The 15,673-nt window shown below is 48.6% G+C and overlaps 1 protein-coding gene across 8 annotated transcripts in view; it reads left to right on the top strand.

Moving 5' to 3' along the window:
• The window catches only part of CLEC16A (C-type lectin domain containing 16A), a 221,537-nt gene that overhangs the window by 10,623 nt on the left and 195,241 nt on the right, over window positions 1-15,673 (top strand). For all 8 annotated transcript variants that reach the window (XM_066382613.1, XM_066382610.1, XM_066382612.1 and 5 more), the window contains exons 2-3: window positions 5,943-6,071; window positions 10,345-10,478. In XM_066382613.1, the coding sequence (XP_066238710.1) occupies window positions 5,943-6,071; window positions 10,345-10,478 (263 nt within the window). The remainder of the gene's footprint in view (window positions 1-5,942; window positions 6,072-10,344; window positions 10,479-15,673) is intronic.

Raw genomic sequence — 15,673 nt, 5'->3', positions numbered from 1 at the left:
CACCATAAACATTCATTTTCAGATGTACTCTAAGTCCAAATGTGAGAGGTAAAACAGTAATTTTTTTTAAAGAAGAAAACAACATTTCTTCATGACCTTTAGGGTACGTAAAGATTTCAAGAATCTTTGCTCATCAAAAGACAACTATAAAGAGAGTGAAAAGGCAAGCTGTATTCAGAGAAAACATTTGTCATATGTATTTGCAGTTCAGGATTTGTACTCAGGATATACAGTGTGTCCGTAAAGTCATGGTGCACTTTTGACCGGTCACAGGAAAGCAACAGAAAAACTATAGAAATGTGAAATCTGCACCAAATAAAAGGAAAACTCTCCCAGTTTCATACCTATTCAGTGCAGTTTGATGCGGGCTCACGCACAGATTTTTTAGGGCTCCTTAGGTAGCTATCCCGTATAGCCTCTACAGACTCGTCATTGACTGATGGCCTACCAGAACGGGGTTTCTCCACCAAACTGCAGGTTTCCTTCAACTGCTTAGCCCACCAAGTAATGTTATTCCTATGTGGTGGCGCTTCGTTATAAACACGCCGATATTCACATTGCACTTTGGTCACGGATTCAAATTTAGTGAGCCTCAGAACACACTGAACTTTCCTCTGTACCGTCCACATCTCGACTGGCATGGCCGTGGGCTGCTCCACTGTATACACGGTGTTACGTCATTATCTGTGCATGCGCACATGCTGCCACATCATCCTACAGAAACTGGGAGGGTTTTCCTTTTATTTGGTGCAGATGTCACATTTCTGTCGTCTTTTGTTGCTTTCCTGTGACCGGTCAAAAGTGCACCATGACTTTATGGACACACTGTATAAGAACTCCATCAAATAAGAAAAATTACCTAATTAAAAAAATGAGCAGAAGACTTGCACAGGTACTTTGCAAAAGATATTCAGATAGCCATAAATATGTGAAAGGCATTCATCTTCAGTTACTATGCAATAAAACCATAGTACAAGGTCAGTACATACCAAGCAGAATGGCTCCACTGAAATAGGCAAAGAGCAGCAGGTGTTGGAGGGGCCATGGAACAGCTGGATCTGTTAGACTGTGCCTCCTGGTTTTGGGCTGTGGCTGTGGCTAAACTGAACGTCCCTCAGTTGCTGTCCTCGCCTGTGCGGCCGTTGTAACAATGTGCATGTTCCCAGGTTACTGAGAAGATGAGGCTCACATATAGCCCTTCACAGAGAACCAGGTATAGGCCATACACCACATGTGGGAGCTTCTGCATCTTCTTTTCAGGACTTACTATCCTGCTCTTTCCCCTGGGTTTGGTGGGAAGTGCCTCATATTTACTAGAATTTTTTTCAGAAATTATTTAACAAAGGCAATGATGATAACAACAATAATAGTATCATATGTAGTAACTGCCAGTTTATATATCTCTCTTTTTGCTTGTTTATTTCTCCTCATAACACCGTAATAGAATAGGTAGGTACTAAGGCATTAAGGTACAGTTGCTCCCATTTTACAGTTGGTAGAACTGAGGTGCACAGAGATTAACTAATTTACTCAAGGTCACCCAGCTAAGACCAGACTTGCCACTTCCTGCTCTGGTTTCTCTGTATAAGTTCCATAACTCCTCCCATGAAGTCCTCTTTTTATCACTGTTTGGATCCAGCCTAGCTTTCCTTCCTAAGTTCTCAAATAGTCCATGTGTAGTTCAGTGACAATGTTAATTACGGCCCCCACCATAACGACCACAACATAATAACAGTAGTAGCAGCTACTACTGCATCTGTTGAGTGCTCACTGTGTGCCAGACGCCGTGCGGGGCTCTTTCTATGCGCTGTCATGTCGAATCCCTGGAACAGCCCCGTGTGTTACTGGCGCATAAAGGCTGAGCTCCAGAGGGCGAAGTGGCTTGTCCAAGGTCACAGTTAGGCAGTGGCAGGATCAGGGGTCAAGCCCAAGTCTGAGTATTGGACTCTAAAAGCCTGAGCTCTTTGCTACCTCTCTGTGCTGCCACTTACTGTGTTTGACTTTGGACTCTTGATGATGTTCAGTCTTTGTATGCTCTGATGTAGCATGTTCATGAAGAGGGTTCCCTACCATCCCCAGTTCAGCATTTATTGAGCACCTACTGTGTACCAGACATATTGGAGTCACTGAGATCAACAAGATGATGTTTCAGATCTTGAGGAACTCGGGTCTAGTAAGAGAGGCAGATCATTGCAAACGAGGGCGGTCTGTGCACCAGTAAGTACATACGGGTACAGAAGTGTGGGGCGGGGGAGGGATAATCACCACCCCCCCAGGCAGGGGGCAGGAGGCGTGAAGGTCTTTAAGGAAGGCTTTACCGCCTGACCAGGCGGAGGCGCAGTGGGTAGAGCGTCGGACTGGAATGCAGATGACCCCGGATTGAGACCCCAAGGTCACCAGCTTAAGCGTGGGCTCATCTGATTTGAGCAAAGCTCACCAGCTTGGACCCAAGGTCGCTGGCTCAAGCAAGGGGTTACTCGGTCTGCTGAAGCCCTCCAGTCAAGGCACTTATGAGAAAGCAATCAATGAACAACTAAGGTGCTGCAACGACGAATTGACGCTTCTCATCTCTCTCCCTTCCAGTCTCCCTATCTGACTCTCTCCGTCAAAAAAAAAAAAAAAAAAAAGTTTAAGAAGGCTTTACCGAGAGGTACCTAAGGTGGGTTTTGAAATAGGAGTAAGAGTTTGCTGATTGGTTAGGGCAGGGAGGGCATTCAGGCAGAAAGCACAGTAAATAGAAGTCAGGACTCGTTCTAAAGATTTTAAACTCTCCTGTTCTTAGTGGATGTTGTCCTCTACACAGAAGGAAACACCAGAGTGCAGAGAACCTGCCTCTTCCCTGGCACACGCAGTGCCTGTCAAGGCAGGGAGTGGGCATGCTGAGGACTGCATGGAGAGTGTCTCTGCTGGCCAGTGTGAGTGATTCAGTGGCTCTGGAACTTTAGTGGCACCTCATTCAAAATGCAGATTTGGCCTGACCAGGCGGTGGCGCAGTGGATAGAGCATTGGACTGGGATGTGGAAGGACCCAGGTTTGAGACCCCGAGGTCGCCAGCTTGAGCATGGGCTCATCTGGCTTGAGCAAAAAAAAAAGCTTACCAGCTTGGACCCAGGGTCGCTGGCTCCAGCAAGGGGTTACTCGGTCTGCTGAAGGCCCGCGGTCAAGCTACATACGAGAAAGCAATCAATGAACAACTAAGGAGTCGCAACACGCAACGAAAAACTAATGATTGATGCTTCTCATCTCTCTGTTCCTGTCTGTCTATCCCTCTCTCTGACTCTGTCTCTGTAAAAAAAAAAAAAAAAGCAGATTTGGGGCCTTGCACCCAGAGTCTGTGGGTTGCCCTGGAAGAAATGGGCATGTCTCAGCACTTGATTGTCCTGACGTGTAACCTGTATTGTAGACAGGAAACCACGGTCAGGACAGAGTTTGGAGAGACATACTCTTTTGCCAGTGGTTTCCTATAGGCAAAGGTGAAAGGTGAGCTTTTATCTCCCTATTTGTTTAATCTGTACACAGACATATGAAAAACTGGGCTAGACTCAGAGGAAGGAGGAATGAAAATTGGTGGAAGAAATATCAATAACTTAAGATATGCAGATGACACCATCTTGTGGCAAAAAGTAGCAATGATTTGAAATGACTTCTGATGAAAGTGAGAATAAAGTGCCAAAGCAGGACTTGCATTTGAACATCAAGAAGACAAAAATCATGACTACAAAGAAACACACAACTTTAGCATAGAGTGGATATTGAAATTGTTAAAGATTTTGCTTGCCTTAGTTCAGTTATCAATTTAAATAAAGACTGCAGCCAAGAACTCAAGTGAAGGCTTAGACTCCGAAGGGCAACAGTGGAAGAATTAGAAAAGGTCACGACAAAGATATGTCATTAGAGACCAAGGCTAAGATCATCCACACCCTGGTAATCCCAGTTACTGTGTACAGATATGAAAGCTGGTCAGTGAAGAATGCTGTTAGGAAAATGACTGACTTGTGTGGTGTTGGAGGAGAGCTCGACAGATACCTTGGGCTGTCAGGAAGATGAACAAGTGGGTCTTAGAGCAAATTAAGCCTAAAGCATTGTTGGAGGCCAAAAAAAAGTACAAAGCTGAAACTGTTGCACTGTGGGAACTTTATGAGAAGGCAGGCTTCTTTGGAAAAGACAAGAATGCTGGGAAAAATAGAAGGCAGCAGGAAAAGGGGAAGACCGGATATGAGATGGACAGACTCCATAAAAGCAGCCAGACGTGAGTCTACAGGCGCCGAGGGCTGTTGAGGGCAGGACACTGTAGATATCACTCATTCTGGAGGTCACCAGGAGTCAGGGCTGACTCAGCGTCGTGGAACACACCCAGGAGTCAGTTCTGTGGATCTGGGGTGGGGAGCTAGAACCTGCAACTTAGGTGAGTCTGATGCAGGAGCCTGTGAAGCACTATTTGAAAAACTCTGTTCTTTGAGCCTCTTGAGGAAGATGAGTCAAGGTGACATGAAGACAGAGATTCACGAGTGAGTTGCCCGTGGTTCATCCCAGGCCCCACCAGTGCTGTGGAGTCCCCTTACCCCGGGGGAAACTGGCACCCACTCCCAGGTGAAGCCCTGCCTGTAGACCTGGGCACAGGTGTTGGAGGTTTCTGTTTTCGGAGGACTACTCTAGTTATTGCATAGCAGAAGGCAGATGCAGTTTTATTTTATTTTTTATTTTTATTTATTGATTTTAGTGAGAAAGGAAGGAAGAGTAAGAGAAAGAAACATTGATCTGTTCCTGTATGTGCCCTGTCCGGGGATCGATCTAGCAACCTCCTCACTTCGGGACAGTGCTTCAACCAGTGGAGCTTTTCGGCTAGGGCTCACATGCAGTTAAAACCCCACCCCCTTACGTAGCAGATTGCTTTTTACTGTTCCCTCTGAAGGATTCTACCTCTTATGTCCGGCACATTTTTAGAGATTTTCGACGGGGCGCTCCTATGTAAGCTTTCCAAGTCAGGAGGTGACTCTTGGTATCCCCTTTGCCTTCCTGAGTCTGAGGCTCCCGTGCCAGCTGAAGTCACCTCAGTTTGTGGGTCCTAGCGATGCCATCTCTTAACACCTGTTCCAGGTGGCAATCCCAGGGCATCGGCCAGGCTGCTGGCCCCACACTGCTCAGGACTGGCCTCCCTGACTCAGCTGGCGTCTCCAGCAGCAGAGGGCCTGGCCTTCCTGTCTCTGCCCCAGCAGATGGCATAGGTCTGGAGCAGCGTAGGCCTTCCAGGGCCGTTTGGGTGGGTGAGATTCAGTCCCATAGTCTCAAGCCCACTTGACTTTGTGAATTCAGCAATCTGCAGTTAGTAAATAAGATCAGTGCCCTGTGAACAACCCACTTCACATGAGCCATCAGTTCTAATGGGCATTCTGCACTTTATGGGGAATTAAGGGCAACCCAGTGGTAGTCTTGTGAGTGCACATTATTTTGACTCCCGGCTCTGGCTTTGGGACCCACCTCCCTAAGCTGTGACTGCCCTTCACACAGTTCTTATGTCAGGCACTTCGACCCAAGCCGTGTGTCTCTACTTGCTCCACTAGCATCAGAATGACCTGCAGAGTGTTTGAGAATGGCCAGTGCCTGGTCTTTCCTCGTTCCCCAGAATCTCTGGGTGGGCTCCTATACCCCCACTTCATCCCATTCTCCAGGTGATGCTCTTAGGCACTCGAGTTTGAGGATGGCCGTCTTCAAGTGCGTGGCCATTCTCCCGCCTCCATTTGGATTGCTGTGCCTCTGGCTATGGAACGCTTCAAGCGTTGTCTGACATACTTCTTGACTGGTAAGTTCTGTCCCATCTGAATGGGGATTGTGCTAACCGGATCTGAGAAAGCACAGCCGTATTGCCCTCTAACGTTGCTAAGGTCTTTGAGCCTGGCTTTCATGTCAGTTGGTAAACTTTCCTTTCCTTTCCTTTCCCTCAGGTATCTGTACCACGTTTTGACGAAGAACACCACAGTCACAGAACAGAACCGAAACCTGCTGGTAGAGACCATCCGTTCCATCACCGAGATCCTGATTTGGGGAGATCAGAATGACAGCTCTGTGTTTGAGTAAGGGTTTCTAGTGGTTTTTCATTTTTCTTCTTCCTTTGACTATTTTTCTACATGTAAATCATGTGTCATCCTTGATGATGTCAGAATTTGACGCCGATTTGGTCTCGCACAGATACCCCCCCCTCTATAAAATGTCCTGAAACACTGCAAGCTGCAGATACAGAGGTTATGGAAATGAGTCTCTCTATAAATTCTGAAACTATCATGGGTAATTTTTCCGGTAATGTCTCCTTATCACCCACAAGGAAGGAGACAGTGTCCTGGGGAGTTAGATGCTGAGTGGCTGACTGAACTGGGGGACAGTAAAGTGAACATTTATTGTGTTTACTGATGGGCCAAACAGAGTGCTGAGCTCTTGACAGATAATCCCCTTACATCTCCCTGTGACTCCAGGGTAGAGGCCCTATTGTCCCCATTTATGTGCACAGTCAAACAGCTGGGAAGTGTTGAAGCAGTGCCTTGTGCCAGAATCCACGGAGGAGTTTGTCCTTATTCTTGTACTCTCTGCGTGAGCAACCTTAGGCCAGCCTCAGTTTCCTCATGTTTAAAGGAGAGAGAGAGTTCCTGCCGAATGTTTGGTATAGAGTAGGCACTAAGAAATGTTAGCAGTTTGCCTGACCAGGTGGTGGCGCAGTGAATAGAGCGTCGGACTGGGATGCGGAAGGACCCAGGTTCGAGACCCCGGAGTTGCCAGCTTGAGTGCGGGCTCATCTGGCTTGAGCCAAATAAAGCTCACCAGCTTGGACCCAAGGTCGCTGGCTTGAGCAAGGGGTTACTCAGTCTGCTGAAGGCCCGCGATCAAGGCACATATGAGAAAGCAATCAATGAACAACTAAAGAGTCCCAACGAAAAACTGATGATTGATGCTTCTCATCTCTCTCCGTTTCTGTCTGTCTTTCCCTATCTATCCCTCTCTCTGACTCTCTCTCTCTGTCCCTGTAAAAAAAAAAAAAAGAAATGTTAGCAGTTTATTAAAAAAAAAAAAGATGTCCCTATTGAACGATTGAAAAGCAAAGGTGATAAACCCCGAACTGCTTCCCCAATAGACCTGTCTCAGTGTCCAAGTGCAGAAGAATTTGGATTATGACAACCACCAGACAGATTTTATTTTTATATAAGATAATCTCAAGTATTGAGGCCACTTTTAAGACCATTTAAAAAAAAGTTAATTTCTAACATGTTTCTTATTAGATATTCTGATTTTTCTGGATAGCTTTGCTTTTTCATCAGTGAGGTTGTCTAAGATAAAGCTACTTGTGGTGGCAAATACAAGCCTATGGCACTGGCCATGATCCCCAAGGACAACGTGAATAATAAGCGAGGTGCTGCTTATAAACAAGACTAGCCTCCTTTGAGGCTCCATGAGGAATTGGTTGGTTTTTGGAAATGAAAGAGACTCTTGGGTTAAAGTTTAGAAACTGTGTCCCCTCTATTAGAATGGACTTCTTCTGTCCATCTGTCGGGCTTAGAAAAACTCCTGAGCTACTAGAGGCCCACTGACTCTTCAATGGCTGCCTAGCAGAGTCCCAAGAGAATTTGTTTTTAATACATTTTTTTTAAAATTTAGAGTAATTTTAAATTTACACAAAAGTTGTGAAGATACTACAGAAAGTTCCCATAGGCCTTCCCTCCTGTGTCCCCTATTGTTAACATCTTAGATGACCAGGATGTATTTGTCAAATCGGAATAGCTGACATTGGTACCTGACTATTAAGTAAATTGCAGGCTTGATTTGGATTTTGCCAGATTGTTCATTAATATCCTCTGGTTGCTGTAGGCTCCCCATTGGGCTCCCACAGTGCACTCAGCTGTCACTTTTCCCCGCTCTCCTCTGGCCTGTGACAGTTTCCTGGTTTCTCTTGTTCTTCATGACCTTGACAGTTTTGAGGAGTATCTCCCCCACCTGGGAGTGTGGTGATTAAGTTCCACCTTCTGGAAGGGGTAGTATCTACATAGAATATTTGAAATTCTTCTGCATGGAAGATTTATTTCTTCCATTTATGTATTCAGTCAGTTATTTATATTAAAATGAACTCATGGATAGTCATACTTTGGATTATAATCTAATACTGTGTTACTTATTTTGTTGCTGAATTTGCCCCAGCTTTGGGCTCTGGTAGCTCTTTCAGGCTGGCTCCTGTGTCCTTGACCCCCTCCCCCCCATCCTATTGTTAGTGAGCACTTCCTTACCTCCTGGTGCTGTCAGATCCTCCAGGCTCGTCTGTGAGCACTTCCTTACCTCCTGGTGCTGTCAGATCCTCCAGGCTCGTCTGTGAGCACTTCCTCACCTCCTGGTGCTGTCAGATCCTCCAGGCTCGTCTGTGAGCACTTCCTTACCTCCTGGTGCTGTCAGACCCTCCAGGCTCGTCTGTGAGCACTTCCTCACCTCCTGGTGCTGTCAGATCCTCCAGGCTCGTCTGTGAGCACTTCCTCACCTCCTGGTGCTGTCAGATCCTCCAGGCTCGTCTGTGAGCACTTCCTTACCTCTGGTGCTGTCAGATCCTCCAGGCTCGTCTGTGAGCACTTCCTTACCTCCTGGTGCTGTCAGATCCTCCAGGCTCGTCTGTGAGCACTTCCTTACCTCTGGTGCTGTCAGATCCTCCAGGCTCGTCTTCTAGTTCCCACCCCCCCCAGCCCTACAATTAGTCACTTTCCACCAACTCCTCCAGGACATTAAAAGAAAATAATCCAGGCTCTTGAACTGAATGCTAGACCTAGCATTTGTATCGATCTCTGGGCAGAATCTAGGTACAGGCATTTTACCAAGTTCCCAAGTTGGCCATCATTGTGCTGCACTGAGCTTGTTGGGTGATCCTTGGTAGACAAGGTAAACAATATAAGTCAAATGATAGAAATATTCTGGGGGTCAATGTGAATGGCTCCCCGAATCAGAGTTGGAGAAGATTTTAGGGGCCATTTTCAGGTAATTTATTCAAACAACTTATGCAGCCTGCAATCCTGCCTGACAGCTGAGGGGGAGATGTCAGCAAAATCAAGCCAAGCAGCAGACACCTGTTACTGCAGTGATATGTTTGGAGTATCCCCAGTGAGAGGTTGTCAGGTTGTCTGCTCTTAGCTTGAGCTCAGAGAACACAGAACGAGAAACATTACCTTCTTCCTTTAAACAACAGTATTAGGAGATTCGGTCTCCTTTTCAAGACTAAAAGAGCCAATGTGGACCCCCAAAAGTCAGTGCCCTGGGCTGCATGCAGGCAGATGTCCTGTCCAGACAGGAAAGGCAGAGGCAGACTTGGGGAGTGGGTGAGGACCCTGTTAGCGTCAAAGGCAGAGGCAGCCTTGGGGAGTGGGTGAGGACCCTGCTGGGCTGCATGCAGGCAGATGTCCTGTCCAGACAGGAAAGGCAGAGGCAGCCTTGGGGAGTGGTTAAGGACCCTGTCAGCATCAAAGGCAGAGGCAGCCTTGGGGAGTGGGTGAGGACCCTGTCAGCGTCAAAGGCAGAGGCAGCCTTGGGGAGTGGGTAAGGACCCTGCTGGGCTGCATGCAGGCAGATGTCCTGTCCAGACAGGAAAGGCAGAGGCAGCCTTGGGGAGTGGGTGAGGACCCTGTTAGCGTCAAAGGCAGAGGCAGCCTTGGGGAGTGGGTAAGGACCCTGCTGGGCTGCATGCAGGCAGATGTCCTGTCCAGACAGGAAAGGCAGACGCAGACTTGGGGAGTGGTTAAGGACCCTGTCAGCATCAAAGGCAGAGGCAGCCTTGGGGAGTGGGTGAGGACCCTGTTAGCGTCTTCTCCTTCCTTCCCACTCTTTTCCCCACATATGGAAACTACAAACTTGACAATTTGAAAACCAACTCAATATTAGCATTATTTTTACTCCTTTGTAGGGAATTCCCATTGTTTAACACTCAGAGACAGGGAGAGCAGAGGAGAGGCTTTGTGTAAGGAACACAAAGGGTATAAAATATCTGATGGAAAATGCTGCTTACCAGGTTTGTAAGCACAGAGTAACTATGTAATCATTCAGGAGGTGACGATCTTTCTCGTTCTGTCAGAAATCGAGTAGTTCACTGCTTCCCGGAATCAGAACTGTCCCCACACTCTGGGCAGAGAACTTGGGAAGTTGTATTTGCCTGTCCAGCACCACACGAGCTCGATAGCACGTCAGCTGAGGCTGTGCAGGTGGCGTTGTCCGGCTGCTCAGCGGTGCTGGGCTGGGGGTGGGGTGCACATGTGTGCTGAGCATGGACCCAAGGATGGTTTAGACTGCCGTGTGTGGAACCAAATCACTGATGCTTTCCCATTCTCTCCCCAGCTTCTTCCTGGAGAAGAACATGTTTGTTTTCTTCTTGAACATCCTGCGGCAGAAATCAGGCCGCTACGTGTGCGTTCAGCTGTTGCAGACCTTGAACATCCTCTTTGAGAATATCAGTCACGAGACCTCCCTTTGTAAGGACAATGCTTGACACCTGCCTCTGCCCTGCTGAGGGTCGCCGCATGTAGTTTGGCGTGGTTTTGTGTTACTTTTCAAATGTCTGTGCTCACCATGTATCTTAGTGTGCTTGGGCTGCCGTAACAAAGTACCCCAGACTGGGTGGCTGCCTTAGACAACAGAAATGTATTTTCTGGAGGCTGGAAATCCAAGATGTGCCTTCAGGGTTGGTTTCTGGGGAGGCCTCCCTTCTGGTTTGCAGATGGCTGCCTTCTCATGGTATCTTCATGGGGTCTTTCCTCTGTGTGTGGGTGCTGGGGTCTCTTCCTTTTCCTTTTCATGTAAGGACACCAGTCTTATTGGCTCAGGGCCCTGTCCTGTGGCCTCATTTAGCTTTAGCTACCTCCTGAAGGCTCTGTCTCTAAAGACAATCACATTGGGGCTTAAGGCTTCCATATAAGGATTGGGGGGGGGCACACAGTTTAGTCCATAGCCCCATGTTTATCCCTGAGCGGTGGTGCTGTAGGAGGCTAGGTGGGTCCCTACTGCTGAGGGACATTGGGGCTTAAGGCTTCCATATAAGGATTGGGGGGGCACACAGTTTAGTCCATAGCCTCATGTTTATCCCTGAGCGGTGGTGCTGTAGGAGGCTAGGTGGGTCCCTACTGCTGAGGGACTCGGGGGCGTTTGCATTTCTGGTTTATAGTTTATTACTACAGAGGTGGAGTCCATCGGCCAGTAGAGCAAGCACAGGAAGCAGCAGTGGGGAGGGACTCGGCCCGAGCACCTGCCTGACCGGCACATGTGTGACTCAGAGCCTGTGCCCTACCCTCGCGGTGTCCCCAGCTCTCCATCTGCAACAACCCCCTGAGAGGCAGGTGCTGTCACTGCCCTCATTTAACTCCTGAGAGTTTGAGTCACTGGCCCAAGGTGATGGCTCTAGCAAGGCCAGCATTGAGAAGGGGTTCGGCCCAGGTGAGTTAGCTCTGTGGTCCTTAACTGGGGGATGATCGTTCCCCAGCAGACATTTGTCAATGTCCAGAGGCATTCTTGGTTGTGCTGATGATGACAGTGGTCGGGGGCAGGGCTGCTACTGGCATCTGGTCGGTGGAGACCAGGGGTGCTGCTAGATAGCCTACAGTGCACAGACAGCCCCGCAACGAAGAGTTATATAGCCCAAAATGTCAACAGGGCTGAGGGGGAGCATCCCTGATGTAGCTCCTAATCCTCCATGCTTGACCACTAGCTTTATTCTAAGTTCACCATTCCAAGCCACAGGCCCTACGTGTAGAAAGTGGGGAAGAGATGACGAGTGACCAAATGTCTATGTCAGAGGCAGGCTGTAGGTCCCCAAGATAGGTTTGAAAGTAGTTTCTGGTGGATGGGAGGGAGGTGGTAGAGATGGTGTCATTGGCATTCCTTTGGGGAAGGAGGAAGAGGTAGGCAAGAGCAGTTGAGTGGTGGTTCTCAAAAGTGACCACTAGATGGTGCTGCTGCTCCAGGAGACTCCTTACACTGATGAATGTGAGTTGACTCTCCCTTAGTGGTTTCCCTTGTTATCAGCTTTTGTTACACTGGATATGAATTTCGTGTGGTTTGAAAACTCCAGGAGGGGAAGACCCAGTTTGGTGGTGCAGGCCTTGGACTCAGACCCAACTAGGCCCCAGGCCGGTTCTGCCACATATTCCCCGCATGTGCTCTGGGTGATGAACTCTCCAAGCTGCGGTGGGGAGAATCCTATACCCAGGGAGTGGAGTAGTTTAAGTGTGACATGTTTGCAGTGCATAGTACCAGGTCTGGCAGATAGATGGGACCATGCAGAAGAGTTGGTTTTGTCATTAAATGTACCATTCCCCCAGGTGTCTGTTCTGTGGTAACCCTTTCTAAGCACAGGCTGCTGGATTAAAGATGGGAGTTGGGACAGTTGAAATTCTGGGGTTTTTGGATCAGGGGGCTTTTCTTGCACTAGGTCTAAAAAGGGTCTCCTGCTTTTATGAGCTCTGTCAAAGTGGCAGAAGTCACTTCTGTTTTATAGAATTTTGGATCTGTGAGGGTAAGAAGATGGATGACTTTTGCTTATATTTTTGCTTTCTAATTATAGACATATTCTCATTATAAAGCAACAACCAAAAGCAGATATTGCAAAAATATAGAAAGCAGAAGTTCTGTAGATTCTCACCCTAACAGTTCAGTGTACACATACCATTTTGCTGTTTCTTTTATTTCCCCCCAACCTACCAGTGTATATTAAGCTTTCTGGTTATCCATTAATACATCCTTACCTAGTTTGGCTCAAGAGCTGTGCTTTGTGGGGGCATACCTTATTTAACTTGACCATGGGCATTTAGGTGGTTTCCGGATTTTCATTATTACCAGCAGCCATTTCACAAGTGCACCTGTTGTCTGTTGGGTTTGGTGACCTAAGTGACAGAAGGCCTGAGAGACTGAGATTACTTACAGACTCCTGGGTTTATTACAAAAGGATACCACAGAAAGTCGGCCACACAGCGAGGGGGTAGGAGAAAAATCCCAGCCGAATAATAGAGGCACCTCCGCTGCCCCCATGGTGGCCTCCACCACCCACAGAGTCGTCTTGTGGAGGCCCTGGAAAAGTCCCTGCCGGGCAATGATTGGAGCATGTGGCTTTTCCAGCTCAAGAATGCAGCCCAGAGGTTCACGATTGTATGTCTGAAGCTACCAGCATTGGCGTCTGTGCCTCTGGTGGCCCGAAAGCCACTAACCAGTCACAATAAGGCTCAACACGACATCTCAGCAGTCCCTTCTCCTGCCAGCTCATTCATCCCCGTCTATAGCCAGAATGACAGAATGGAAAAGATGTGCTGTAGGCATCAGTATCTCCTGGGCTGCTTGGTACAAGTTACCATTCTAGGTGGGTAGTCTGGACTGTTCAGAGCATGGAATACTGTTGATATAGCAAAAGGAATAAACTCTACCACTGTGTGTAGTGTCATGGATAGTTCTCAGATGTGATTAGGGAAAGGAGCATGTGTACTGTGTGATTCCATGCATATGAAGTTCAAGAACAGGCAAAACCAGTTTATGATGATGGAAGGCAGACTAGGGGTTGTCTCTGGAGAGGGGGTAATGCCTGGGCAGGGGCACGAGGAGCCTCCTGGGGAGCGGGAGACGTGCTATGTCTGGTCTGGATGGCGCCTGGGGTGTCTGTATTTGCAAAAATTCATCCAGCTGGCACCTAAGATTTGTAAGGTGTGTATGTGTATAGTATATAGGTGCATGTGTGTACTTAGCATTCACATAAATGTACATTTCCACCTAGATCAAGTGGTGTACTCACAGACTTGTGGAATATGTAATCTCATTGTAAACACAGTAGGATTCTTAGCCCCCGCCCCCACCTCAGACCCACCACCGCCTCCTCTCTGAGCAGCTCAGCGTTGGCAGTCGTTCTGATCAGGAGATTGTGAAAACTCCCTAAGGCTACAGACCCCTTGGCCTGTCTGCAAAGCCAGAGCACCCAGTGTGCTTTTCTGAACGCAGTGGCTTTCCCGGAGACCTGGCTTTGAGGAGCACCTGGCTGTGGCCTGTGCCATAGCTGCCATGGTCCTGGGCTCCCGGCTGGCTCTTCGCATATGATCGGTGATTCCAAATGGTAATCCTTTGGCCTAAGTTAGGTACCTTTTGGCGACAGATAACAATAGTTTATTTTCATTCACCCAAGAGCAACTCTATTCAGTCCTGGGGATGTGGTGGTAAAGATTATGAATCTCCAAGTGATAGTAATAAGAATAACGGCAGCTGACAATATTGAGTGCATACTTTGTGTCCCTCTCCATTCTTAGTACCTTTTGTGTATTATCTTTCATCCTCACAACAGCCCTGAGAGGAAGGTGCTGTTATTTGAGTTTTCAGACAAGGGGACTGGGGAGTGGGAAGGGTAAGTGGTTCGCCCAAGGTCACCCAGCTAGCATGTGGCGAGGGTCCAAGTGTGGGTCCAAGTTTACATTCGAACCCAGTGTCTCCCACACACGAGAGGGCGGAAAACCCTGTAGGGTTTCTCAACACAGAGTCCCAGGCCCACTGCAGAGATCTGAATGGGTCAGGGCTGGGGCACCTCATCGGACCTGAGTAGCTCCAGGTGGTGCTGTGTTCCCCGTCCGAGGACCAGACTGAACCACCCCACTCTGCTGCCTGGAGCTTCTGCCTGCCGGGCAGTGTCGGTCATGCTCTGCCTTTAACCAGTTGTGGGGAGGCAGGTGGGACGATGCAGGGCTGACAGCTGGCAGCCCAGAGGACAGACAGTGGGTACAGCGGAGCCTGCTTTGCAGGGTGGCTGCTGGGGACTTAGAGGAGAACATGTCCAGCAAGGGCCCAGTGCCATGGTCATGACCTGGAGGCCTGTGGGCCACAGCTGGTCTCCAGACCTGTGCCTGCAGGCCAGCACAGCTTTCAAAGCTAGCTGCTCTCGTGGCCAACGTCGCCACATCGGGAGATGCAGCGTGAAGCCGTTACCCAGCTTCCCTTGCGCGGTTGGAAGCGCGCTGAACCTGTACTTCTGCAGGGGCCCTGGGCCTGGGACTTGGGGCCAGTAGCCAGACCTCAGTCGGCCCAGTGCCTCCAGGCCCTCATCAACTCAATTTCACTGTTAGCCCCTGTTAGCTGTGATATTAACACAGGCTTTGACATGGGACCTTGGTTCAAATCTCATCTCTGCGACTTTCTGACTGTTTCCTCGGGCAAATTAATCAACCTCTCTGAGCTTTTTCGCTCATCTGCAAAATGGGAAGGATGAGCCCTACTCTGCAGCATCATTGTGAAGCTCTCAGCCTGATGCTGGGCGTGTTGTGAGATTCCACACAAAGCGGCTTTTATGAAGTCATGTTGCTATATAGGGAGGAAAACAGACCGTGTGTGGCCCTTTGTGGCTTTCAAGGCTGATGAGGTGACTTGACAGCAAAGTGGGGCAGCTTTATGTGAAATAAGTGCTCTTACCCTCATCGTGGGTTGTGTGGGAAATGCCCACACGCCATCTCGTCGGCCCCTTCAGCTCTGTGTCGAGTGTTCTGGGACACCCGTGTGGCGTGGTGGGAGGGTGACCCGGGCCTTTCGCTGGCACTGCTTCCCGCTGTGCGTAGTGGCTGACTTCCTCGCTGGGTAAAGGTTACGCTGCTCCCCGTTAGCTGGTATAACTTCTCCCAGAAGCATGACTGGTTTGGGTGTATTCCCGTGGTCA

The sequence above is a fragment of the Saccopteryx leptura genome, chromosome 4, assembly GCF_036850995.1.
Source record: "Saccopteryx leptura isolate mSacLep1 chromosome 4, mSacLep1_pri_phased_curated, whole genome shotgun sequence".
Taxonomy (NCBI): domain Eukaryota; kingdom Metazoa; phylum Chordata; class Mammalia; order Chiroptera; family Emballonuridae; genus Saccopteryx; species Saccopteryx leptura.
The sequence above is the reverse complement of the archived record's forward strand: the minus strand, read 5'-3'. Positions and strand labels throughout refer to the sequence as shown.